This window comes from Canis lupus, chromosome 19, assembly GCF_048164855.1.
Source record: "Canis lupus baileyi chromosome 19, mCanLup2.hap1, whole genome shotgun sequence".
Taxonomy (NCBI): Eukaryota; Metazoa; Chordata; class Mammalia; order Carnivora; family Canidae; genus Canis; species Canis lupus.
In genome coordinates, this window is record NC_132856.1 from 47,917,854 (window position 1) to 47,945,345 (window position 27,492).

Genomic DNA, 27,492 nt, shown 5'->3' on the forward strand with positions numbered 1-27,492 from the left:
CCTCCCCCGATGCTCTAGCCACCCCTACTGTGGCTTCCAGAATAAGCCTCACTTCCCCTTTGCAGAGCCTTTTCCCAGGCCTATGGCTCCTGGTGTCTGCCCACTGCTCTGGATAGTGGATACATGGTCTTCCTGCAGGTCTCCTCCAGGTGTCCCTTCTCAGAGAAGCCCTCCTGGATCCCCAGACTACCTGAGGTCCCCTGCCATACCCTCTCCTCTCCCAGCGCCCATCACACTTGTTACTGTCTGTTCCCTGCTCATCTCCTCAGGCCGCGGGGAGCTCCAGGAGGGTGTGCCTGAACCAGCCCTGGGCCTGCACATGCACAAGCCCAAATGGAAGGCCCCTGGGGGCTCCCCCGCAAAGGGATACGATACAGATTGTTGTGCTTGATCCACATGAAGCGGACACCCCCGTGGGCCAGGATGGGCGACAGCATCCCTTCCTCCTCCTTCTCCATCAGGATAGGCATGAAGTGCTCCACCTCCGACATGTCCACGTCACCGCGGTAATTCCGGCAGATGAGCACCTGGGCGGAGGTGGGGGAGGAACACTGCTTTCATTGCGAGTTCCCCAGCCAGGTGCCTGGGGTGGGGGGTGAGAGCGCCAGCCTCCCTCGGCACAGGAACCCTATTCACATCCCTGAACATCAGAGACTCAGGCCTGATCTCTATCCCCCAGGGAATTCCTCAAGGACAGCAGTTTCCAAAGTGAACATCACAGGGGCCAACCGGGTGCTCTGCAGGAGAGGGGGATGCAGGGCAACGGTCCAGGACTGAGTCAAGCGGGAGATGCCAGGTGAAGATGACCTGTAGGCTCTCGCTGCAGCCTTCCCAGAGCCTTTCCCATGCTGACGCACCCTGCTCTTCTGCCTGAGGCAGGGTGCCCACTCACACTCAGGGAATACTGCTGAGTGCTGGCGTCCACCAGAACTCCCCTGTGGCTTGAGGAGAAGCCCCTCATAGAGCTGCTGTTTCTTCTTTCTCGCTCTTTCATAACCCGTGGCTTAGGACATGCAGCATCTGGAACCTTCGTCCACTACTCCTGGGGACTTAACATGGGATAAGCACTTTGGTAAAGTCTGGCAGGCTCTCACACCGGTAAACCTAGCTTCAGACCCAGCTGTTCCTCTCTTAGGTATTTACCCAAGAGAAACGAAACCGTACGTCCTTGTGAAGACAAGTAGGCACATGTCCACTGCAGCTTTATTGTAAATAGATCCAGGCGGAGAGAGGGCCAATGTCCTTCAACAGGTGAACGGGAACAAGAGCTGCGTCCATCTACAGCCCGGAGGCCCCTCAGCCATGAGAATGACTATTGACGCGGCGGCAGCACGGGGGGCTCTCAGGTGAGGGGCCAGACAACAGACGGCGTATCCCGTCCCACGGGATCCCACTTACTTTAAATCCTCGCAGGCGGTGAGAGAAAACACGTAATGGCTGCCTGGGGACGGGCTGGACACGAGGGGCGTGAGGAAGCCCCAGGGGGTGATGGAGTTTCCCGGGTTTGCACGGTGACTGAACTCATCAAAGAAAGGTAGTCTGGTCCACCTGCGCTACCCCTCCGTGAGGGGACGAGGGGGGCCCAAGGCTGCGCCAGGCTCTGTCTGGAGCCGCTGCCTAGAGCCCCTGGGACGATGGGGCTGCAGGACAGTGTCGTGCTGACAGGGGCCCTGCTGAGCAGGCGCGCTGGGCAGCACCGGCCTTAGAGCTCATAGTTCCACAAAATACACCACTTTTGTTGTGTAAAGCCAGGACAGAGAGAGAATCAGAGAGAGTCCAGACGAGAATCTCTTTCCTGGTTTCTCTTTCGTTGTCTGTGCCCTCTTCCTGCTGAGGTCCAGAAGGCCTCTTAGGGACCCAGCACCCAGTGGGTGTGAGCTCATGCGCATGTGGACCAGGCCCGGGCTGAGGAACTCCCGTGCACCCTCTCATATGCTCCTTGCCGGGGATATATACCACGAAGCGGAACATGGTACACGTTCTCTCTTTGACAGAGATACACAGTGACGCCCAGAAACCTGGCACCACCTGCTTGAGGTCACACAGCCAGCAGAGGCGAGCCTGGATTCTAACCTGTTCTTACCCCCTACATGGTCCCTTCTGCTCACTAAATGTTGCTTTCCTGGGCTTCGCAAGGCCCATCTTCTTCCCCAGGTACACAATCGGGGGGGGGGGGGGGACAGCTGTTGGCAGGGAGCCCCAAGGTCCCCAGAGTGCTCAAAGGAACGAATAACTTATTTTGCTCGCCTTCATCACCAGGGCTGCAGAGAGGCCCGCGCATCCAAAGAGCAGGCATGTGCCCCTCTACCATACACCAGGCTGGGCCTGGGGACACAGGTGGCCCAACAGGGTGCCTGCATTGTGACACTTGCTTAGGAGGAACTGAGAACCTCCCAAGGGTGTGACCTTCCAACTGAGGCCAGAGGGGGAGGAAAGATAGAAGCAGAGGGACCAGGGTGGCTGAAGCCACAGGGTAGTGAGAGGCACAGCCCATGGGGGGACCTGGGGGTACTGGTTAGGTAGAGTGAGGACAGCCTTAGAGCTTGGGCTGCAGGTCCCAGATGAGAAGACAAAGGCAGGGGACAGGACAGATTGAAGGAAGGCAGGCAACGCGGCGGCGGTGACAAACCGCTGCCCCTATGGTTGCTCTTGATCCCCACAGTTCCTTTCCCACAAAAAGCAAGAGGGGTCTCCTTCAACAGAAGGTTCTCCCTGCTGAAAGTGTCTGAAAACAAACTACAAGTTGAACCCCAGGACAAACTGGTTCTTCATGGCCCTGCCAATGCCTCTCCATTCATCTCGCCCCACCCCCACCCCCCCTCCCACTGTTCCACCCCCAGGTCATTCCATTTCAGCCATCCTGGTCCCCTAGCCACTCTGAGCCATCCACACCTACTCCTGCCTCCAGGCCTTTGTACTTGCAGTTCCCTCTGCCCAGAATGCCTTGGCCTCTTCTAACTTCTCATGCCTCACCTCAGATGGCACCTCCTCCAAAAAGTCTTCCTTGCTTGCCCTGCCAGAGAGATCATACCCCAACTCCACTTGTCCTTCACTGCCCACAACACTGGTTCACTATAATCTCTATCTTCTTTTATGGTCTGTTCCCCCTACCAGAGTCGAACACTCAAAGAACAGGGACCACTTCCAACTTGTTGAGGGCTATGTCCCAGCATCCACAACAGAGCCTGACTCCAGGGGGTGCTCAGGGAATGTTTGTGGAGTGAACGTGGTGGTGAGGAGAAAAAGGCCAGGATAATACCCAGGTCTCCAATGAGGGCAGGCACGTGGACAGTGGCGTCATTCACTGAGATGAGGAGAGCAGGCCTGGGGCGGCAGCGAGTTCATTTTGGGAAATGCCAGATTTGTGGCAGCTGTGGGACCTCCGAGATGTCCCTGAGAACAATGGATCTCCAGGTGAGTACTGTGGACTACGGTACAAACTTGAGTTCCCTGCACACTGACTTGAATCAAAACCCACCCAAGGAGAGGGACAGTGAGGGTGGGACCCATAGGCCTAAGCCAGAGGAGCCAACATCCCAGGGGAGGGGCCAGGAGACGGTGACAGAAAGGGGCAAACGAGAGAGAGCAGTGCCTCAGGAGGCCAATGGAAGCCCACTGAGGAGTGTGGCAGTGGTGTCAGAAGCTGCAGAGAAACAAGAAAGATAAGGGCAAAGTGTCGGTGGAGGGCTTTGTAGCAGCTCAACATGGCCATGCTGGTTTCCTTGGTGATCCAAGGCACTGGCTGGCTGGCTTGTGGTCATGAATTTCTTACTGTGCTACTACCTTACCTTTTATTAAATATAGTCTGCACAAAAGGTCCTTTCAAAACCTGAGGTCCATGGGGAATGGAGTAATAAATAGCACGATGGTTGCTGGGGATGAGAGGCAAGCCCATGGCTGCCCTGGGAGCTTCCCAAAAGGCAGGTCTGCTCATGCTCCTCCCAGGCTACAATCTCCTCCTTTCCAGGATCACACTGGTCCTCTCTGTTTCTCATACCCATGGGGACATTCTCAACCACCCATGGCCCTCCTGGTGTCACCCTCTAGGCTCCAGCATTACCCAGGTTTTCACCTGCCAGCCCCAGCAGGCTGCTCTGATCCCTCGGGCCAACTGCGATGCCTCCTGGCCCACCTAATACCTGGTCTGCTCCCAGCTCTGGCAAACTCCCTCCTCCAGGAAGACTTCTGTAACTGCTTTTCATCTGCAGCCAAAACTGAGGCTGGCAACTGTATTACCTGGGGCTGTGTCCATGCCCCTGCAATCTACCTAGATCTGATCATTTGGATCTGCCAGCTTCCATGTGTCTCCCCTACTAGACCTTGAGGTCCTCAATGGGGTTAACAAGGACCGTGGGCCATGCGAGGTGCTAGCCTGTCTCAAACGTTCGCTCAGAGAGTTTGTCCAATAACACCATAACCAGCCTGTGCGAGCAGTGAGGAAAACAAGGCTCAGAGAGGAAAAGGTACTTGCCTGAGGTCACACAACTAAGCAGCAGAGATGGGTTTTGAACTCAGCCCTACCTGCACAGTCACAGTGAGGTAGTCAGCACTGGGCTTGGTGCATGCAAGGTGCTCATGAAATGTTTGCTCAAGGAATGAGAGATTGAGATAAGGCAGCCTTTGGGAACTCTGCGGACACGGTGGCCAGGGTGGAAGGAAGAACAGGAGCTCCAGGCACTCTGGAATGCTGCACACACTCAGCCCCTGGGGTGCCCTGTGTCTTCCCTTGCCTGAGGGCTGGGAAAGGGAGCCCAGCACTGGGCCTCACTAGCTGTTGACTTTGGGTGGCATCCAGAGCAGGCGACCCACTCAAGGAACTCTCGGAAAGTGCTAGGGTGGGGTACCCTGGGAGTGGGGGCAGGAAGGGATAGCCACTTCACGTCTTCACTCCCCACTGCTTCTGAGCTAACTCCTGCCTGCTCCGCGAGGCCCAACGTCCACCTCTCTCCCAGGGATCTGTGCAGGACTTGTTAGCGTTGTTGCTGCCGTTCCTGTGACTCCCAGATCAAGAGGCCAATACTCACTTGCCTTCTAGCCAGGACGGACTCGGGGAAAGGCAGCAGCCCACTTGGAAAGGCTCTGAGAGCCCCTCCTTTAAGAAGTTTTCCCAGAGTCCCCTGGGAAAGGCACCTGGGTCCTAGTCGTGTGCAACTCTTCCTTCAGATCTGTCACTGCCTCCCGGAAGCCCTCCCTGACCCCCGGTCCAGGCATAGTCTCCTATTACAACCTCACTGCTCTAGTAGGGCAACTGACATTGATTTGTGCTTTCTGAGATCAGTGTCCCTTTCTCTCACCAGGCTGCGAGCTCCACGACGACTCCCAATTTTGCTCACCAAAGGTGGCCCAAGACTAAGCACCCCGTGCAGCACTTAGTAGGTGCTCCCCAAATATCAGCTGACTCCTAGACCCGCCATTCTATGGCTGGGGTGACCTTGGGCAGGTTGCCTGCCTGTGCCTCAGCTTCCCCCTCTGTAAAATGGCCCTCCCACCACCCACTTCACTTAACCCTGTAACTCAGTGTCACACCAAACGTTAAGAAATTCTAGCCGGGACTGCCAAGATGAAATCGCCGGGTAAAGAGGGCGGGGCTGGCCCGAGGGCGCGCTGTCCCCGACACGCCTCGCCACCTCCGGCCAAGGGTCGCACAGCCCCTGAGCGCCAGTCCTGGCTTCCCGGACGGCTGCGGCCCGTCCCTGCCGCCGCCTCGGGTTTCCCGATGCCCCTACGAGGCGGGAGCACCCGGCGCACAGTGGAGGGGGGAGGGGGTCATGCAGCTGTGTTACCTGGCGACAGGGCGCGGCTCGCGGATCGAAGCCCCCGCCTTGTTACTTAGCAACAGGGTGGGGCCCTCAGGTGAGGCCCAGCAGCCTCTTTGCCTAAGACTAGGGTGGGTCCCATTGGCCAGTTACCTAGCAACAGGGTGGGTCCCCCCAGGGGGCGAGGCCCCACCGGTTGCCTGGCAACGGGAAGGGTGGGGAGCCATATGTACCTTGCCCTTTAGGTCCAGCACGTAGACGGCGCTGGCGGACATGACGGCTGCGGGAAGCCTCGGCAGCTGCCGAGGGCGGCGGCGACGGCGGGGACTGCCGGGCGTTGAGCAAGGCCGGGCGCGCCCCGCGACAGTTCGCCTCCACTTCCGGTCCGGGGAGCCGCGCGCGGACCGTTATGTCCGGTCGGGGAGGGGCTGCCGGAAAGGCGCAGGCGCGAGGCGGAGTGCGCGCAGGCGCGATACGCCCGATGTGACCTTATTTCCCGCTCCGGCGTCAAGCGTCCCGGAAGTAAGGCCCAGAGGGGCGGGGCCGAGCTTGGCCGAGCGGAGCCGGGCGGGGCCGACCGAAGCGGCGCACTCGCTGGCTGCCAGGCCCGCTGGAAACCCTGCCCCGCCTCCGGGGTCCCAGGGAGGTGACGCACCGGTTGTGGAACTCACCTTGGGCGCAGCCCCATGACACTCAGAGTCCGGTGGGGGACTCTAGGAACAAATATAGTTACCAGTTGTGACAACGCCTTACGGGGGAAGGGGAAGGTGGCGGTCACTCGGAGAAAAGCCCAACCCTGAATGGCAGTCGGGCCTTATCGACAGTCACTACCTGTCACCTGTCAGTGTCAACCCTCGTCAGTGCCTGTTGATTGCCTGGAATGACCTGAAAACCACGCCCCACCGAATCCTAGAGAAAAGCACTTCTTTCTGTAGTGACTGCAGTGGGTGATGCCAACTGTGTCCCCTGCTGAAGCAGCGGAGTATCTCATTGCTTTTATGAATACTCGGGCTGTGGGAAATGCCTCCACGTTGTCCCAGGGAACCAGCACAATGCTCTGGGGACCCCAACCCTGCAGCATCAGTCCCATTTACTCAGGCTGCCTGCCTCCGACTTTTAACCTTCCCCTCCTACCTCCTTTGGGGTTTTGAAATATGGCTTTTGATTATATACACACTCTGCTTTGGATAGAGATGAAGTGCAAGAAAATCCAGAGGAGAAAACGGGAATATTTGAAGACTACTGGGCTCCACGAAACATCTGGGAGAGTTTTGACAATGTCTTGTACTGCACTCTCTTATGCCTAGCCTCATGGTTTGCCCAAATTATTTCAATGTTGTAGGAAAACAGGTCTTTTGAAAATTACAAAATTATACACCTCACTGAAAACTAAGGAAATGCCAAAAAGCCTAAGACAAAAAGAAAAACCACCCTGGAGAGGTGACCCCTCTCATTATGGAGCATTTCCTTTCAGGCTTGCTCTAGGCAATATTTAGATGTTTAAAATCAGTACTGAGGGGGGCAGGGCTAGGAGTACAAATTGGACAAAAGTCTTTTGGAGGGAGGAAGACTCCCAAGCACCAAAAGCACCATCGCGGTAAACCGTTTACACAAAATGACTCGTATCCTCCTTTTCCCATGTGTGTGTGTGGGGAATTCAAATCACATCTGAATGTCATCCTTGGCGTTTACACTTAATGTGTAAGCCAGATTTGACCTCTGCAGCATCTCAGAAAAGACCAGACCTGCTGTGGTAGACCAGGGTTTCTCAGGCTTTGCTGCCTATTGGGGTCCTCTGAGGAGCTTTTAAAAATCTCAATGACTGAACCCCACCCCAGGCAGCATCAGTTCATTCTTAATGCTCCCAACAGGGTCTAACATCCACAAGAGTCTGAGAAACACTGTGGTAGACTAAGTGATGGCCTCCATTCAACCACGTCTCCTGGTGTTCTTGCCCGTGGAGTTCTCTCCCTGATGGGGTTTGGCAATGTGACTTGTGTTGGCCAAGGGGATAGGCTACACAGAGGTTCTGAAGGAGGACCTTCTGGCCCCAGGCAAGTCAACACACAAGTGAACTACTCCACACGGCCTAGAACCATCCAGCCTAGCAGTTAACCCACAGAAGAGAAATCCTGCTGTTTTAAGTCATTCAGCTTTAGACTGGGTAGGCAGGGAGGTGGAAGATCTATCTTCCAGCATACGGACAATGGCTTTTCACAGCATCCCACCAAGCTCACAAACCCGGCTGCTGGCTCATGGATGGAAAAGGCCGCCAAGTGTCTAGCCTTTCTGCTAGACAGTGGGGGAACCTGCCTAAAGAACCACCATTAATGAGAGTACATTACCTCTCGGATGGGCTGCAAGCCACAGGTGGAAAAACAGGTCACCTAATTCTTTCCAAGTTGAGGGTGAACAGTCACTTTGCAGTATGCACATTCTACATGTGCAATAATCCCCAAAAGCAGCATTTCTAGTGGTAATCAAATAGCATATAATTAAGACACTCAAACTTCTATTTAATAATTATTTTTTGCTTTATTTTGTTCATACGTGACAGCCCCAAACCCAACACTTGGTTTTTCTCTTTTGACTTTACTACTCTGCCATTACCTAGGTCAACAGTCTTCCTCCCAGTAGTATATATGGTTTGATCCTCATCACGCAGGTATAACACAGGTCCTCAGAGATCAGGGCTCTCCAGCACCAGGACCTCCGTCATCCCCTTTGACTGTACTCTTGGTGCTGGGGCTCTGCCCAGGTCCTGTCACCCCTGAGGTGTCCTTAGGCCAGAAACACCAAGCAGGCTACATGTTCTCTGCCAACTCTGAATAAACGTGGGGACTGCTTAGAGCCGAGGGTTGAGGGTAGTGAGGCAGGCTGTGTCTGGGTCCATTACAAAGGGATGCTGTGCTTGATTAACGAAGTCTGCCACGGCGATACCCTCTAGACATGTCTGGAATGGGGACCCTGGGGGGAGACTGCGTGCCGGCTACAGGCTGCTCAGACAGGGACAAGGTATGTACTATATCCTTGCATTTGGCGATTCTTCTGCTTCCCAGGCTGCATTGTCTCACACACCAGGTGGCTGAGGAGGCATTCTGAAGGCCATGAAGGTTTAAGTGGCTTCCCTAGGCTCTGGAAGGAAGAGAATAAGCCCCAAGCTAAAGGGTGCTTGGGAGGACAGCTCACACAGGCCCCGCAGGCCCCGTGGGGTCTGTAAGCTCAGGCTGTGCTGGCATTAGCTCCTTATCCTCTGGAGTCCATGCTGGCATTAACTCCTTATCCTCTGGGGTCCGTTTCATCCCGGTAAAGACAGCTAGCTGGATGACTGTCAGAATGAGATGCAACTTGGGGGTAAAGATGCTTTTCTGTATGTGACACAGAAATAACCTTAATCTCTAAATAAACCTGTACAAAATTTCCAGTCCAAACTAAAAAAGTTTACCTTCTATGCTACCAACAAACTGAAATGGAGTAAAAGAACAGTCTTACTTTAATCAAGTTCCAGCAAGAGGGCACACTGCTTTGGAAAGCATCTGTCTCAGCAGAAAACGCAAGGGTGTGTGTAAAAGAATGTTTCTAGAAAATACCAAAGGCACCAAACAGAACCTTAACTTTGCCTTCCAATTCCCCTCGATGCCACTGCATACCCTGGGTGAGGAGGCTACTTCGTCCAGCTGACTTTGGGAATGTCATAATGCTCCGTAAGGGTGTCCAAGTGTCTGTTGAAGTCCTGGGGAAGCCAAGAAAAACCACATCAGCACTGCCTCAGACAGGGCACAAGGGTTGTGTGGTGCTGCCCACCCCCACTTCTCCACTATCCTGCCTCTCCTCAATGAGCCCCCTCCTCCCAAAGCCACCCACCTTTGAACCCTGGGCTCATCCTTAAATGATTCAGAGGGGAGGCGTTGCTTCTATTGAGTACCCCCATCCCGCTGACCCCAACACTCCAATGGCTCCCTCTGCCAGGCTCCTAGCCTCTGGGCCCAACTCGGACCCTACATAGCCTGGTCTTCTGCATGGGCATGTGACTTACCTCCACTCTCTGCTTGTGGGTTTTAGATGCTTTCTTTAGGATCCTTTCCATTTGCTGAAGATAGGAGAGAAATGGAGGTGAGTTCACACACTTGATCCAGCCCAGGCAATATGGGGTGGAAGATGGATGCCCCCACCAACTTAGCTTAGCTCTCACACTTAGAACGGCTGGAGGTCTCAGGGTATATATCTTTCCCCTCCCTTAATTCTACTCAGACTGGTCCGACAGGGACATGCAACCACAACATATCCCACCAGGAATCCAGGTGGGCTGCCTTTCGGTCAGAGTGGCAAGAAATGTACTAGCGCTGACTTGAGTCGACTCTGCTGGGAGCTTTATGTGTGCTTTCTACACCCCTGGGCAATTGACTGCATTCCCATTTTGCAGAAAATAAAGTTTCAGATGGGGTCTGAAGAAGGATGAAAAATGAGGAAGGTGAAGGGCTGAACAGATGGTAGGAGCTCAAGGGAGTAGGTGCTGGTGACGCATGCCATGAGGGCTACAAGATCCAGATCACTTTGGTAAGTATGACTGTAGAATATGTATCCTACACCACCACGACCTGCCTTACTCCTCATGCCCAACACCCGATGGTAGCTAGTGAGAGTTAAGAGCATGGGACGCAGAGCCAGACAAACCTGGGGCTACACCTGGCTCTACATTTACTGACGAGGTGACTATGGCTGACTTTGGTGGTCCCCCCACGACCCATGCTGCCTGGTATTCGTGCCCTAGTGCAGTTCTCTTCCATAATGACTCCGGGCTGGCCCCGTGACTCAGCTTACTTAACAGAATGCAGTGCCTGTGCTGGGCTGAAGCCCTAAGACCCAGCAGCCTTTGGCTTTGTGTTCTTGGGAAGCCAGCCACCATGCAGGAAGTCTGAGGACCATACCATACATGGGGAGAGAGGCCACGGGAGGAACGACAAGGCATCTAGACATGTGATGGTGAAGCTATCTTAGATGTTCCAGCCCAGTTGGTCGTCCAACCTGAGCTGCCACCTGACTGCACAGATTCCAAGTGAGGGAAGGAAAAGAACTATCCAGCTGAGCCGAGTCAATCTACAGAAGCATGAGATGACCCTGTCAGCCACCACCTAGCTGTTCCTCCCTGTCCCTCATCTCATTTTCTGCCTCATTTTCCTCTGCATCCAGCCGGCTCCCATCCCTGCCTCTTCCTGCTGCTGTGAGCCTGAGACCTGTGCCTCCTTACAAGAGGCCACACTGACTTGACTAGCTGCCACCAATGCCAGGCCCTCGGTAAGGCTCTGCCTTCCCTCTCCGCCTTCTATGCACCAAGTTCCCAGGGTGTCTTGGGTACTGTCGCCACCCCTCCTTCACAGACAGAGAAAATGAGGACCACTGTGCACAGTGGGTGATGCGGTTGGAGATGCCAAGCCCTAACCCTTCAGGCTGGGGCCCTGCCCCACGGGCCCTTCTTCTAAGAGCTGTCCAGCCTTTGCACTCACTGTGCTTAAACATCCTTCCACAAGGGAATCCGAATTTCCCAATCCCACCTACCTTTGCCCATACTTTCTGGCATCTCTCTCCTGGTTCAAACAAAACCCACAGCATTACTTCCAGTTCTCAATGCCAGCTACAGGTTCATTTGTCTATTCCTCTTGGTAGATCTCCCAAGAGTTCTTTTTTTTTTTAAAGATTACTTATTTATTTATTCATGAGAGACAGAGACAGAGAGAGGCAGAGGGAGAAGGAGAAGCAGGCTCCATGCATACAGCCTGACATGGGACTCGATCCCAGGTCTCCAGGATCACACCCTGGGCCAAAGGCGGCGCTAAACCACTGCGCCACCAGGGCTGCCCCCAAGACAGCCCTGCATCAGCCCTGCATCTTTCTGCATCTTGTCTCTACTTCTGCCTTTCCCCACCTTCCCTTGGATCCCCTCTAATCAGCCTCTCTTCCTCCTCATCCCAAATGCCAACTAAGAGCTCTTGGGGCTCATAAGACCTCTTGATAGCATGACACTGGTCATCACTTCCTCCTTAAAACACTTTCTCCACTCGGCTCCTAAGGACACACACTCAGTTTTTCTCCTTCCCATGAACCTTTGCAATTTCAGATCCTAGGCCTCATCTCTGTCACTGTGCCTCCCCAGAGGATCTCATCCAGTCCCACAGAAATTCTGGGATATTTGCAAGAGAGGCCAGACCCCTCCTCCAAATTGCAGATTCAGGTATCAAGGTGTCCACAAGAATTCTCCATTTGAATTTCTAACAGCCATTTGAACATTCAAGTGTTCTCTAAAACCAAGGTCTTGATGCCCTGCTTTAGAAACCTGCTTTACCTGCTGTCCTTCCTATTGCATTAAACAGCACCTTCATTTACTCGTCACTTGCCACCAAAAATCTTGGTCATTCCTCATTTCCTGGCCCACACCCAATCCATCAACTAATCCTGCTGTTCTTGCTGCAAAATCAATCCCAAAGCTGGTATCTTCCATTGCTTCCACTATTACTGTCCTATTCTGAGCTGCTGGTTACTCTCCCCCACTCCCACTCTAGGAGTAACATCCCAGCCCAGCCAGGGACTATAACCTCAGGGAAGGAACTTAAGTGCACTCACTTGTTAGATCCTCTCCACAAACCTCTTAGGTAAGGACTTCAGCCCCACTTTACAGTCAAAGAAAATGAGATGTGGGAGGTTAACCAACCTGCCCGTTACACCACCACCAAGAAACGGTAGAGACAGAATAGAACCCTCTGTCTTGTCAAAGCCAGTGAATCTCACCTTTTTCTTTTCTTTTTTAATGACTCAATTAAGCCTGAGAGTGATGAGTCAACCCTTCCTGATGTTACTGGACCAAATCACCCAGACGAGGGTTAGGGTTTTTCAGCCTGGACACCTGACATTTTGGGCCAGATCATTTTTGCTATGGGTGTGTGTGTGGGGGAGGAAGGGGGTGCTGTCTTCATTACTGTAGGATGCTAAGCAGTATCCCTGGCCCTATCCCACTAGATACCAGTAGCACTACCCCCAATCAACACACCCTGAAGTTTTAATAAACAGCAATGTCTTCAAACACTGCCAAAAATCTTCTCGGGAGTGGATGTAAGGTACAAATACAACCTATATGAGCCTGCCAAAGTCATCATGGAAACAGACTTTGTGAAAACTTATAGCCGGAAGCATGACCATTTAGTATCAACAGCTAACATCAACTGAGCACTGATTTTATGCCAGACCGAGTACCAAGTGCTGTATCTGCATGACTTCATCTGAAGTTCCCATCCCTTTTAGGAGAAAGCACTCTCCTGACCCCTACAGATAGGTAAGTTGAGGCAGGAAGAAGATGAGTCATTAGCCCTGTGTCACCGGGCAAATGAGAAACTGCGCTGGAATCCAAAACCGGTCCCCGGGTCTGGCCTTTCAACGCCAGTTCTAGCTTTCTCCTCTGCCATCCACTCTGGCGGGGCGCTTCCTGTCCTCGGAGCTCCGCCAACCGCGGACTCAGAGTTAAGGTCTCACTGACCGCTCACTACCGCTCCGAGAGGCCCGGGTCTGACCCCAAGTTCGAGTCCACCGGCTCTGCCTCTCCATCCACCTCCGGAGACCCAGACCTGCTGCGCGGGGCATCCCCAGCTTCCCCACCCGCCTTACCCGCTTCTCCTGCATCTTCTCGAAGGCCGCCTGGGCAGGGGTTCGCTTGTCCAGGCCTCGCCGCTTCTCCTCCTCGTTCTTTTTGCTCGTTCCCATCGCTTCCAAGAGTTTCGCCTTGTCTTTGTCCTTCTTTTTCTTCTTCCTGGGAGGGGAGAAGCGGGGAGAGGAGGTGAGGGCGGATCAGGGGGGCAAGAGCTCGAGGACTCTAGATGAGGCTTAAGGGGGCAGAAGACAAGGTTTTGCTGTGCTCTCGGGGACTCACCGCTTGGTCACACCGAGCTCTGCAACGCCTTTTAGTTTCAGGGGCCCCTTCTGAACCTGCTCGTAGGCCGCCATGATCCCTCTTGCTTTTCCGTAAGTAAACTGCCACACTTCCGGTTTGAGTGCCCTATTTGCATCCGAATGCCCGCCTCACTTCGTCTTGATTGGTTGAGCTAGGGGTTGCGCCTGCGCTCTTGGCATCTGGCGCCACACTTTCCGGTTGTGGAGTGTGATTGGACCTCATCCTTTGCATCCGGTCTCCTGCCACACTTCCGGCTTTGACAGGCACTTCCGGTTTCTCTGGGCTTGAGCCACCTGGGTCTGCAAAGCTGTTTTGAAAGTTCTCCCATTTCTTTCTTTCTTCTCCTTCTTTTTTAAAGATGTATTTATTTATTTGAAAGAGGGAGTGCACTCTAGTAGCGGAAGGGGCAGAGGGAGACGCAGAATCTCAAGGGCACTCCTCGCTTTGCATGCAGCCCACTTTGGGCCTCCATCCCAGGACCTGAGCTGAAATCAGGAGTCCCATGTGCAACGGAAATCCCCATTTCCTAAAACACAGTGTTCTCTTGCGTATTTTGTGTGCACTTGGATGTTATGTTCTATTTTACTGCTGTATTTTGAGAGTTGGGTTTTTTTGTTTGTTTCAGAGTTTTTTTTTTTTTTTTTGTAATCCCTACACCCATTGTGGGGCTTGAACTCACAATCCCAAGATCAAGAGCGTGTTCTACTGACTGAGCCAACTAGGCCTGCTGGAGAGTTTAATAGATAACCTAATTTTGTAAACCTCATCAGTACTTACTAGTTTTTTTTTTTCCCCAATTTTGATGAATGATAATATTATTCTGTGAAATGGATGTCAATTGCGTTTGAAAGAAATTTTTAAAAATACATCCTATGGAGTATAATTTATAAGCAGTAAAATACATTCGTTTTAATTGTATCCTTTGATGAATATCATCATGTTTACACACCCATGTATTGATCTCCACAATCAAGATCTAGAACATTCCACCAACACAAAGTCCCTTGTTACTCTTCCCACTTAACCCCTAAGCCCATCATTCTCCCCAGGCAACTCCAAATCTATTTTCTCTCACTATAGATTAGATTTGTCTTCTGTAAAAGTTTCACATACATGGCTTTATAGATGTTCTTTTGAGCTAGAGTTCTTTTTTTAAAAAAAAAAAAGATGTTACCTATTTATTCATGAGAGATACAAAGACATAGGCAGAAGGAGAAGCAGGTTCCCTGCAGGGAGCCCAATGTGGGACTCCATTGTATAAATATATTAGATTTTTAAAAAATCCACTCACTTGTGGTTGGACACCTGAGTTGTTTCCAGTTTGGATCCCTAATGAATGGAGATGCTGTGAACATCAGTATATAAGTCTTTGAATAAACACAGGTTTCGTTCTCTTGGGGTCACTCCTGATGCCTGCATTACTTGAAGTAGAATAGTAGCAAGGTTTGGTTTTTCTCATTATAAAATGTTGAGTCTCAGTCACTCTGTTTTGAAGGTTTGATAAGAGAAAATAGTTGCATAGGATGTACTGAAACAGAGGGAGAAGCTGACTGGAAGCCCACTGAGTGGGAAGCCCAACATGGGGCTCAATTCCAAGACCCTGAGATCATGACCCGAGCCAAAGACAGATGCTTAACCAACTGAGCCACCCAAGTGCCCCAAAACATTTCTATTTTTTGTTTCCTTCTATCATTTTAAGCATTATGTTTCCCTTTTTTTTTTAAGCATTATATTTCTCAGTGTGAGTCATCCTCTTCAGAGTCTGGGTGAAAATGCTGTCAGGCCCTATAGCTTTTCTCTCATTTTTTATGTGATATATAGTACTATTGTCACTTTATGTAGTACATAGGTCTCAATTCAATATGTGGAAGTTCTGGACCTTGATTTGGTAGGAATAGTCTCACCTTTTCCTTAGCTGGGATATACACATTAAAAAAATAAGGCAACATTGCCTAAAATGCCTTATACTAATCCCCACGTTACCGAACAGAGACTTAACTTCATTACAGTTTTGGCTCTTCAGAAATGAAATCTTAAACCAGTCATCCAGGAATTCTCTGATCAACACTGGGTAGGTTCTCTGCTGGACAGATCCCTGCTATCACATAAAGGAAAGTAACCTTGCAATAACCAAAAGGGTAAAATACGCAAAAATAAAATTTACCATTGTAACCACTTTAAACTGTGCAACTCATTGGTAATAAATACATTCACAATGTTGTGCGTCTATTTATTTTTATCTGATTACAAAAGATATACAAACATTAATTTTTTTCCATTTTTTATAATAAATTTATTTTTTATTGGTGTTCAATTTGCCAACTTACAGAATAACACCCAGTGCTCATCCCGTCAAGTGCCCCCCTCAGTGCCCGTCACCCATTCACTCCCACCCCCCACCCTCCTCCCCTTCCACCACCCCTAGTTCGTTTCCCAGAGTTAGGAGTCTTTATGTTCTGTCTCCCTTTCTGATATTTCCCACACATTTCTTCTCCCTTCCCTTATATTCCCTTTCACTATTATTTATATTCCCCAAATGAATGAGACCATATAATGTTTGTACTTCTCCGATTGACTTACTTCACTCAGCATAATACCCTCCAGTTCCATCCACGTTGAAGCAAATGGTGGGTATTTGTCATTTCTAATGGCTGAGTAATATTCCATTGTATACATAGACCACATCTTCTTTATCCATTCATCTTTCGTTGGACACCTAGGCTCCTTCCACAGTTTGGCTTTTATGGACATTGCTGCTAGAAACATCGGGGTGCAGGCGTCTCGGCTTTTCACTGCATCTGTATCTTTGGGGTAAATCCTCAACAGTGCAATTGCTGGGTCGTAGGGCAGGTCTATTTTTATTTTTTTTCAGGTCTATTTTTAACTCTTTGAGGAACCTCCACACAGTTTTCCAGAGTGGCTGCACCAGTTCACATTCCCACCAACAGTGTAAGAGGGTTCCCTTTTCTCCGCATCCTCTCCAACATTTGTGGTTTCCTACCTTGTTAATGTTCCCCATTCTCACTGGTGTGAGGTGGTATCTCATTGTGGTTTTGATTTGTATTTCCCTGATGGCAAGTGATGCAGAGCATTTTCTCATGTGCATGTTGGCCATGTCTATGTCTTCCTCTGTGAGATTTCTGTTCATGTCTTTTGCCCATTTTATGATTGGATTGTTTGTTTCTTTGCTGTTGAGTTTAATAAGTTCTTTATAGAACTTGGAAACTAGCCCTTTATCTGATACGTCATTTGCAAATATCTTCTCCCATTCTGTAGGTTGTCTTTTACTTTTGTTGACTGTATCCTTTGCTGTGCAAAAGCTTCTTATCTTGATGAAGTCCCAATAGTTCATTTTTGCTTTTGTTTCTTTTGCCTTCGTGGATGTATCTTGCAAGAAGTTACTGTGGCCGAGTTCAAAAAGGGTGTTGCCTGTGTTCTCCTCTAGCATTTTGATGGAATCTTGTGTCACATTTAGATCTTTCATCCATTTTGAGTTTATCTTTGTGTATGGTGCAAGAGAGTGGTCTAGTTTCATTATTCTGCATGTGGATGCCCAATTTTCCCAGCACCATTTATTGAAGAGACTGTCTTTCTTCCAGTGGATAGTCTTTCCTCTTTTATCGAATATTAGTTGACCATAAAGTTGAGGGTCCACTTCTGGATTCTCTATTCTGTTCCATTGATCTATGTGTCTGTTTTTGTGCCAGTACCACACTGTCTTGATGACCACAGCTTTGTAGTACAACCTGAAATCTGGCATTGTGATGCCCCCAGCTATGGTTTTCTTTTTTAAAATTCCCCTGGCTATTTGGGGTCTTTTCTGATTCCACACAAACCTTAAAATAATTTGTTCCAACTCTCTGAAGAAAGTCCATGGTATTTTGATAGGGATTGCATTAAACGTGTATATTGCCCTGGGTAACATTGACATTTTCACAATATTAATTCTGCCAATCCATGAGCATGGAATATTTTTCCATCTCTTTGTGTCTTCCTCAATTTCTTTCAGAAGTGTTCTATAGTTTTTAGGGTATAGATCCTTTACCTCTTTGGTTAAGTTTATTCCTAGGTATCTTATGCTTTTGGGTGCAATTGTAAATGGGATTGACTCCTTAATTTCTCTTTCTTCAGTCTCATTGTTAGTGTATAGAAATGCCACTGATTTCTGGGCATTGATTTTGTATCCTGCCACGCTACCAAATTGCTGTATGAGTTCTAGCAATCTTGGGGTGGAGGCTTTTGGGTTTTCTATGTAGAGTATCATGTCATCGGCAAAGAGGGAGAGTTTGACTTCTTCTTTGCCAATTTGAATGTCTTTAATGTCTTTTTGTTGCCTGATTGCTGAGGCTAGGACTTCTAGTACTATGTTGAATAGCAGTGGTGAGAGTGGACATCCCTGTCTTGTTCCTGATCTTAGGGGAAAGGCTCCCAGTGCTTCCCCATTGAAAATGATATTTGCAAAAAAAAAAAAAAAAAGAAAAAAAGAAAATGATATTTGCTGTGGGCTTTTTGTAGATGGCTTTTAAGATGTTGAGGAATGTTCCCTCTATCCCTACACTCTGAAGAGTTTTGATCAGGAATGGATGCTGTATTTTGTCAAATGCTTTCTCTGCATCTAATGAGAGGATCATATGGTTCTTGGTTTTTCTCTTGTTGATATGATGAATCACATTGATTGTTTTATGAGTGTTGAACCAGCCTTGTGTCCCATAGATAAATCCTACTTGGTCATGGTGAATAATTTACTTAATGTACTGTTGGATCCTATTGGCTAGTATCTTGCTGAGAATTGCAAACATTAATTGCAGAATGTGTCATTGGAAAAGTACTGAGAAGCCCAAAGAAAACAGTAATCACTCTCACCCAGAAATAATATATTGTAGTTTTGATTTCTCTATTTCTTTTTTTTTACTTTTTTATTATTTATTTATTTATTTATTTATTTATTTATTTATTTATTTATTTATTTTTCTCAGTCTAATTTTTATTTTTTAAATTTATTTTTTATTGGTGTTCAATTTACTAACATACAGAATAACCCCCAGTGCCCGTCACCCATTCACTCCCACCCCCCACCCGATTTCTCTATTTCTAATTGGTTTCTCTTACTATCTGTAATTTTAAAAATAAAATGAGATTTGGGATAACTGGATGGCTCAGTCCATTAGGCATCCGACTCCTAATTTTGGCTCTGGTTATGATCTCAGGGTCATGGGATGGAGTCTTGAGTTGGGCTCCCTGCTGAGCATGGTCTGCTTGGGATTCTCTCTCTCTCTCTCTCTCCCTCTGTCCCTCCTCTCTTGCTCTCAAATAAATAAATAAATAAATACATTTTAAGAATGGGATTTTATTCTATACTTGCTTTATTACTGAACTTCTCCCATCTGTATATGCTTTTGTATGTTGAGTTAATACTGAAACAGAAAAGAACCTCCAAATTTCCATAATCCATTGCTAACATTATATATATATATATATATATATATATATATATATATATATATATGCGCGCAGGCCTGTGTGAGAAAACCGCACAGTACAAAAATAGTTAAAAGAAAACAAAAAAGTAGAAACTTCCCTTCTCACCTCTTTTCAGAATGATTAACAATTTCATTTGTGTATTTTTCAGCACGAAAGTGTGTATGCCAACATTTGTACATCTGCGCAATGTTCTTTTATTTCTGTCCTCAGTTTTCATTTAGCAAAATGTCTTTTTTTCGGATTTTTATTTATTTATTTGAGAGACAGATAGTGAGAGTGAGCATGAGTGGGGCTGGAGGGGCAGAGGGAGAGGGAGAAGCAGACTCCCCGCTGAGCAGGGAGCCTGACATGGGACTCGATCCCAAGACTCTGGGATCAGGACCCAAGCCAAGGGTAGACACTTAACTGAGCCACCCAGAAGCCCCAGCAAAATGTCTTTTTTTTTTTTTTTTAAGATTTTAAAAATTTATTTTGGAGAGAGAGAAAGTGCACCCAAGTGGGGGGAGGGACAGAAGGAGAGAGAGAACTCTCCAGCAGACTCCGCGCTAAACCGGGAGCTTGACGTGGGCTCCGTCATTATCAAAACGTCTTGAAGCTCTTTACAAGGCCCCGTTACCTCCACTCACCTTCCTCAAACGCTGGATGTCCTGTGGCTGAGTGAGGCACTCCCTAACCAAAGCCCATCTACATGCCCACAGATCTCAGGTCACTTCTGCAAGTGGCCTGATTCTGTAGTAGTGCAATTTCTGGGCTCAAGATTATGTGCATTTTAATTTAGACTGCTAATGCCCAAATTGTGCCAAAGACTTGAAGGATTGTAGAAGCTCCAGAGAAGCAAGCATCCCCCTAACTCAGGCCAGAGGGCTGGGTGCCTGACATTTCCACTTCTGCCTGAAGGGGGCAGCAAGCGACTGCTCAATTCTCCAGCTCGTCGGCTCAACCCTTAGCGTCCACAGAGAATGGGTTTCCTGGTGCTACCGGCCAGGGCAGGGTTGCTGATGGGGTGATCCTTGACAGAATCAGCTCCTCAGGGACGAATAGGACAGACTCAGCGGGGGAGAGCTCTTCTTCCCCAGCCCACCTAGCAGGTTTGAAGCTCCTCTCTGGCACTTCCAAGGCTGTGTGCCCTGCAGGAAGTAGCTTGACCTCTCTGACCTTCCCTTTCCACCTTTATAAAGTGCTGCTGCTGCTGCTAACAACAGCTAATGCTTTATATGGATTTATATGGGTCATTTATTCCCACAGCCATCCTGTCACACGAACCATCCTGATTTTACAGGTAGGGAAACTGAGGCACAAACTGTAATCCGACCTATGCCAAGTGTTCCATTCCTTGCTTATGTCACATGGCCTGAGGCCATCCATTGTGCCACTATTTTATAAACCTCTATGACGGCATTTTTCAACTTTTTTTTCATTATCATCTCTTAAAGAGAACAGCCCCTAAAGAGAACTTAATTAAATTTAAGGAGAAAGGTTAAATCCCATATAATAAATTTGTGTCAAGAAGGATGAGCTTTGGAGGGCCACAAACCATTGAAATATCTAAGTTTTTTTCATCTTCTCCCCACCCACTCCTGAACCATTTTTCACCACCTTAGGAGCAATACTGCTTGCATTGATAATTTATGTTCTAAGAGAGGAATTGTGCCAAATTCCTGTGCTTTTGCTTACTTAAATTTTTAACTTTATATCCACTTAAAGACTCTTGAGCTTTAAATAGACAGATTTTTTATTATATACTACTCTTTGGTATACATACAAAGAAAATACAATAACTCAGTAGGGTTTTCTAAACATCTTCATACACAGAGAATACACATACTCATAGAAATCACTTTCCAACTATAAGTGTTGATAACATCCCTCTCTGTGCCATAGAGGACCCTGATAAGGAGCATTTCTTTAAGACAATTTGCATTGTTTCCAAAGAATAGAGTATGGAAAGGGAAAACAGTTACCAGAGGGTGGAAATACAGGGAAAACACTGCCTTACCCAAGAGTTCAAGGTCAACATTGTTGGTGACTTCAGGTGGCTATCAAGTAACTCCAGGTATGATGCGATGAGGACTTCTGAGGTCTTCCCCCCGCCAAAAAAAACCCCAAACTCCATTTCAATCATGAGAAAACACCAGACATATCAAATTAAGGGACATTCTACAAAGTACCTAGCTGGCACTCTTCAGGACTATCAAGGTTATGGAAAAAAAAAAAAAAGAAGACCAAAAAATCAAAATCAAATAAAACAAAACAGACTTAAGATCAGGAGTCTAGGGGATCCCTGGGTGGCTCACGGGTTTAGCACCTGCCTTTGGCCCAGGGCATGATCCTGGAGTCCTGGGATCGAGTCCCACATCAGGCTCCCTGCATGGAGCCTGCTTCTCCCTCTGCCTGTGTCTCTGCCTCTCTCTCTCTCTGTGTTTCTCATGAATAAATAAATAAAATCTTAAAAAAAAAAAGATCAGGAGTCTAAGATCCTAAATGCAATGTGGGGTCCTGACAGAAAAAGGGACATTACTGCATGTATACACCTATGCTCGTAGCAGCGTTGTTCATAATACTCAAAAGGTGGAAAGACACCAAATGTCCATTGATGGATGAATGAATGAACAAAGTGTGATCTATCCATATAATGGAATATTAATCTTAAAAAGGAAAGAAATTCTGACACACGCTACAAAGTGGATGAATCTGAAAGACATGCTGAGTGAAAGAAGCCAGACACAAAAGGACAAACAAATGCTGTATGATTCCAATTACATGTGGTTTCCAAATTCACAGAAACAGAAAGTAGGATGATGAGTTCCAGGAACTGGCAGGGAGGGGAGGATGGGGAGTTGCTTAATGGGGACAGAGTTCCAGTTCTACAAGATGAAAAGAGTTCTGGGGACAGATGGTGGTGACAGCTGCGCAACACTGTGAATGTATTTCATAGCACTGAGCTGTACACTTAAAAATGGCCAGAATGGTAAATATTATGGTAAAAATTTTACCACAATAGAAAATTTAAAAACAACAGGGAAATGATAGAGATCCCGTGTGCCCTTTTGCTAGTTTCCCTCAATTGTAACATCTTCCAAACTCTAGTGCGATGTCACAACTAAGATATTGGCATAGCTACAGGCAATACACAGATCAGTCAGTCCATTATCTCCAAGATCCCTCTTGATGCACTTGATCCACACCCATCCCCTTGATGCACTTGATCCACACTCATCCCCCAACCCCATCCCCACATACTGACAGCCAGCAAGCTGTTCTCATTCCTATAATTTAGTCATTTTAAGAACACTGTAAATGGAATCACACAGTTTGTAACATTTTAGCATTGGCTTTTCCCCCCTCCACTGAGCATAATACCCCAGAGATTCATCCAGGTTGTCAGATGTATCCCTTTTATTGCTGCATAGTGTTGTGCGGTATGGATGGATGGACCAGTTTGTTTAACCATTCATCTGTTGAAAGATAGATGGGTTGTTTCCTGTTTGGGGGCTATTATGAATAAAACATCCATTATAGGTTTTTGTGTGAGCATAAGTTTTCATTTCTCTGGGATTGCCCAAGAGCGCAAGTGCTGGGTCTTATGGTGGTTATGTTTTTGGTTTTTTATTGTATTTTATTGTAAGAGCACTCAACATGAGATATAACCTCTTCACAGATTTTTAAGTGTACAATGCAGATATAATGTTGGCTACAGATATAATGTCCAGTGGATCTCTAGAGCTTATTCATCTTGTTTGACGAATCTTGCTTCATGCCTGCTGACTAGGAAACCCTATTCCCACTTCCTCCCAGCCTCTGCAAACCACCATTCCACTTTCTCCTCATAGAAGTGGAATCCTACAGTATTTGTCTTTCTGTGACTGGTTTATTTCACTGAGCAAATGCGCTCAGAGGTCATTCACGTTGTGACATATTGCAGAATTTCCTTCTTTTTAAAGGTTCAGTAATATTCCTTGTGCATGTAAGCCATATTTCCTTCATCCTTTCATCCATCCATGGACATTCAGGTCGTTTCCATAGCTTGGCGATTGTGAATAATGCTGCAATGAGCATAAGAGTGTTAATATCTCTTTTGAGATCCTGATTTCAATTCATTTAGATGTATACTGGACCCTATGGGAGATCTATTTTTAATTTTTCTAGGCACTTCCATGCTGGTTTCCATAGTGGATGCACCATTTTGCCTTCCCACTCACAGTGCACAGAGTTGCCATTTCTCTACATCCTCACCTGATGGCTTTTTTTTTTTTTAATTTTTATTTATTTATGATAGTCACACACAGAGAGAGAGAGAGAGAGAGAGGCAGAGACATAGGCAGAGGGAGAAGCAGGCTCCATGCACCGGGAGCCTGATGTGGGATTCGATTCCGGGTCTCCAGGATCGCGCCCTGGGCCAAAGGCAGGCGCCAAACCGCTGCGCCACCCAGGGATCCCGGCTTTTGTTTTTTTAATAGCCATCCTGACAGTGATATCTCATTGTTGTTTTGATTTGTTTTCTCCTGATGATTATTAAAATTCTGTATTGTCATTATGATTCTGAGTTCTATGTCCTATATTACAAGGGGATATGGTTGCTTATTATTTATCATGGTAAAGCTGGAATTTATCCATACAAAGATAAAATTAATTTACTTATACCATGAAAAAATGATTTCTTGAAAATGCAAAAAGGCAAAAAATCCCATTGTTGGAGTTGGGTGTCGGAAAGGCAGCTCCGGTGGCTGACCAACATGAGCAGCAGCTTACTAGTTGACATTATTGCTTGTTGAGCTCCAACACAGCACCAGCTGCCTTGCCCTCTTCCAATGGTGTCAAACTTACCCCAGCCCTCAGGGCCTTTGCACTTGCTCTTCCCCCTGCCAGGACTCTCTTCCCACTGACTATTCCCTCACTTCCCTCCAGTCACTACTCAAATATCACTTCATCAGGGGAGCTTTCCCTTCCCAATCTATTTAACCCAACTTCTTCTCTCTATCCCTTCTCTGTTTTATTTTTCTTCCTGGAACTTAGCACTCCTGACTAATGTGTTTACCTGGTTGCTTGCCCACCAGAACGTGGGCTCATTGAGAGCACTGCTTTTGTATTATCAGGATGTAGGGCAGTGCCTACACACACCTACACACTAGGTGCTCAATAACTAATCATTGATGGGCACAGGTTGGGGGCACATAAGCAAATCACAGGGTGTCTGATGGGGTCAGGCATAGCAATCAGGACTTCAACCAGGAGGCACTAGGGAGTAAGGTGTTTGCTAATTAGTTTTCTTAATTGTCTTCATTTTTCAAAAATGCATTTACATGCAAAAAACTCACCCTTTATGGTGTTTAGTTCTATGAGTTTTGACAAATGAATACAGCTATGTAACCAACGCTACAATCAAAATATAAGACAGTTTCATCACCCCTAAGATTCCCTTGCTCCCCATCTGCAGCCCCTGGCAACCATTGATCTGTTTACTGTCCCTACAGTTTGTCCTCTTGAGTATGTCATATAAATGGAATCATCCAATAGGTAGTCTCTTGAGTCTGGCTTCTTTCAGTTAGCATAACGTGTTTGGGGTTCATTCCTTTTGTGTATATCAGTAGTTCATTCTGTTTTATGGCTGAGTAGTAGTCTATTGTATGGATGGAATTCAGTCTGTTTAACCATTCCCCAGGTGAAGAACATTTGTGTTGTTTCCAGTTTTTAGTAATTATGCATAAAGTTGCAGTCATTCTTTATGAACAAATATTTTTAAAAACTGAGATATAAGGCCCCGGGTAGTTCAGCAGTTAAGTGTCTGAGCGTCTGCCTTTGGCTCAGGTCGTGATTCCGGGATCCCGGGATTGAGTCCCGCATCAGGTTCCCCACAGAGAGCCTGCTTCTTTCTCTGCCTTTGTCTCTGCCTCTCTCTCTGTGTCTCTCATGAACAAATAAAAAATCTTTAAAAAAATAAATAAATAAAACTGAGATATAATTCACAAATCATGAAAGTCACCCTTTAGAATGAGGTGAGACTTATCACCTTCACAGAGTTTTGCAACCATCACCACTACCTAGTTCCAGAACATTTTTACCACCCCAGAAGGAAGCCCCCATCCCCATGAGCAGTCACTCTCTGTCCCCCTCCCCCGGCCTAGCAACCACTCATCTGCTCACTGTCTCTATGGATTTGTCTATTCTGGAAGTTTCATATACATGGAACCACACACTGTGTGGCCTTTTGTGTCTGACTTCTTTCATTCTGCATGATGTTTTCAATTCTCATCCACATTGTGGCATGTATCAGGACTTCATTCCTTTTTTTTTTTAAGATTTTATTTTATTTATTCATGAGAAACACACAGAGAAAGGCAGAGACATAGGCAGAGGGAGAAGGAGGCTGCCTGCAGAGAGCCCAATATGGGACTCGATCCCAGGACCCTGGGATCATGACCTGAGCCAAAGGCAGATGCTCAATCACTGAGCCACTCAGGTGCCCTGACTTCATTCCTCTATATGACTGAATAATATTCCATTGTACAAATGGACCACAATCATTTGGGTAGTTTCTACTTTGGGGGCTATTATGAACAATGTTGCTATGAACATTCACATACAATTTTTAAGTGGACATATTTTCAGTTATGTTCAGCTTGGAGTAAAATTGCTGGTCATATGGTAACTCTATGCTTAATCTTTAAAAAAAAAAAAAAAGATTTTGGGCACCTGAGTGGCTCAGCGGTTTAGTGCCGCCTTCAGCCCAGGGCCTGATCCTGGAGACCCGGGATCAAGTCCCACATTGGGCTCCCTGCATGAAGCCTGCTTCTCCCTCTGCCTGTGTCTCTGCCTCTGTCTCTCTCTCTCTCTGTGTATTCTCATGAATAAATAAATAAAATCTTTTTTTAAGATTTTATTTATTTATTAATGAGAGACACACAGAGAGAAGCAGAGACTTAGGCAGGGGGAGAAGCAGGCTCCTCGCAGGAAGCCTGATGCAAGATTTGATCCCGGAACCCTAAGATTATGCCCTGAGCTGAAGGCAGACACTCAACAGCTGAGCCACCTAGGTGTCCCTATGTTTAACCTTTTAAAGAACTGCCAAACTGCTTTCCAAAGCAACTGCACCATCTTAACATTCCCACAAGTGGTGTATGAGGGTTCCGGTATCTCCACATCCCGGCCAACACTTGCTATTGTCTGTCTTTTTGTTGTTGTTGTTGTTGTTGTTGTTGTTGTTATAGGCATCCTGGTGGGTGTGAAGTAATATCTCATTGTAGTTTTGATTTGCATTTCCCTAATGACTAATGATGTTATGCATCTTTTCATATACTTATTTGCCATTTGTATATTTTCTTTGGAGACATGTCTACTCAAATCCCTTACCTGTTCTGTTTTGTTTTAATAGACTTTATTTTTAGAGCAATTTTAGTTCACAACAAAATGGAGCAGAAGGTACAGAGATTTCCCATGTGCTTTCTGTTCCCCCCACACACAAACCCACAGCCTCCCCCATTACCAACATCCCCCACAAGACTAGTGCATTTGTTACACGCGATGAATTTACATTGACACATCATATCATCTAAAGTTTACATTAAGGTTCACTATTGGTATTGTGTCTTCCATGGTTTTGGACAAATGTATAATGCATGTATCCACCATTACAGTATCATACAGAGTAGATTCACTGCCAAAGGGACATCTGGGTGGCTCAGTTGGTTAAGCATCTGACTCTTGACCTCACCTTAGGCCTTGATCTCAGGATCATGAGTTCAACCCTCGCATTGGGCCCCATGCTGGGTGTGGAGCTTACTTTAAAAAAAAATCACTGCCATAAAAATCCTGTGTTCCATCTATTCACCCCCCCCAATCTTTGCCCATTTTTAAAAATTTGTGCAATTTGTCTTTTTATTGTAGTCTCATTAGAGTTCATTATATATTCTAGAGATCAGTCCCTTATCAGATATATGATTTGCAAGTATTTTCTTCATGCTGTGGGCATGTACATGTTTTTGTGTGCCCATAGATCTTTTCATTTTCCTTGGGTAACTACTCGGGAGTGGGATGGCTGAGTCATGTGGTAAGTATATGTTTAACTATAGGAAAGTTCTGATCCATTTTCCAGAGTGGCTAAACTATTTTGCATCACCATCAGCAATTAATGAAAGTTCCAGTTGCCCCACATCCTCTCCAACACTTGATATTGTCAGTTTTTTTTAAAAAAAAAATCATCCTAAGGGGGTGTTTGAAGCCTGATCATAGTTACATTCTACGAGATGACTTCACAGACTGGGGCTGAGGAGGGTTGATGAGAATGGGAGGAACTGTGATCGTCCAGACCAGAACGAGTGGGGA

The 27,492-nt window shown here is 47.3% G+C and overlaps 2 protein-coding genes across 4 annotated transcripts in view; both read right to left on the reverse strand.

Annotated features, from left to right (window-relative positions):
* The window catches only part of AP1M1 (adaptor related protein complex 1 subunit mu 1), a 28,598-nt gene extending 22,418 nt beyond the window's left edge, over positions 1-6,180 (reverse strand). The window contains exons 1-2 of one of the 2 annotated variants that reach the window (XM_072786895.1): positions 5,990-6,180; positions 371-527 (exon numbers count right to left, since the gene is read on the reverse strand). In XM_072786895.1, the coding sequence (XP_072642996.1) occupies positions 371-527; positions 5,990-6,031 (199 nt within the window). In that variant the 5' untranslated portion in view covers positions 6,032-6,180. The remainder of the gene's footprint in view (positions 1-370; positions 528-5,989) is intronic. The other variant, XM_072786894.1, reaches the window with a different exon arrangement.
* Positions 6,181-8,266: 2,086 nt separating this feature from the next.
* Positions 8,267-13,825, reverse strand: FAM32A (family with sequence similarity 32 member A). 2 transcript variants are annotated; one of them, XM_072786897.1, is made up of 5 exons: positions 13,672-13,825; positions 13,410-13,551; positions 9,793-9,846; positions 9,407-9,489; positions 8,267-8,891 (listed from the first exon to the last, which is right to left on the reverse strand). In XM_072786897.1, the coding sequence occupies exons 1-4, from the start codon at positions 13,743-13,745 to the stop codon at positions 9,421-9,423; spliced, it is 339 nt and encodes a 112-aa protein (XP_072642998.1). In that variant the 5' UTR covers positions 13,746-13,825; the 3' UTR covers positions 8,267-8,891; positions 9,407-9,420. The 2 variants fall into 2 exon arrangements, with proteins under 2 accessions (XP_072642998.1, XP_072642997.1); XM_072786896.1 differs by lacking the exon at positions 8,267-8,891 and having other exon boundaries at positions 9,232-9,489.
* Positions 13,826-27,492: the final 13,667 nt, after the last annotated feature.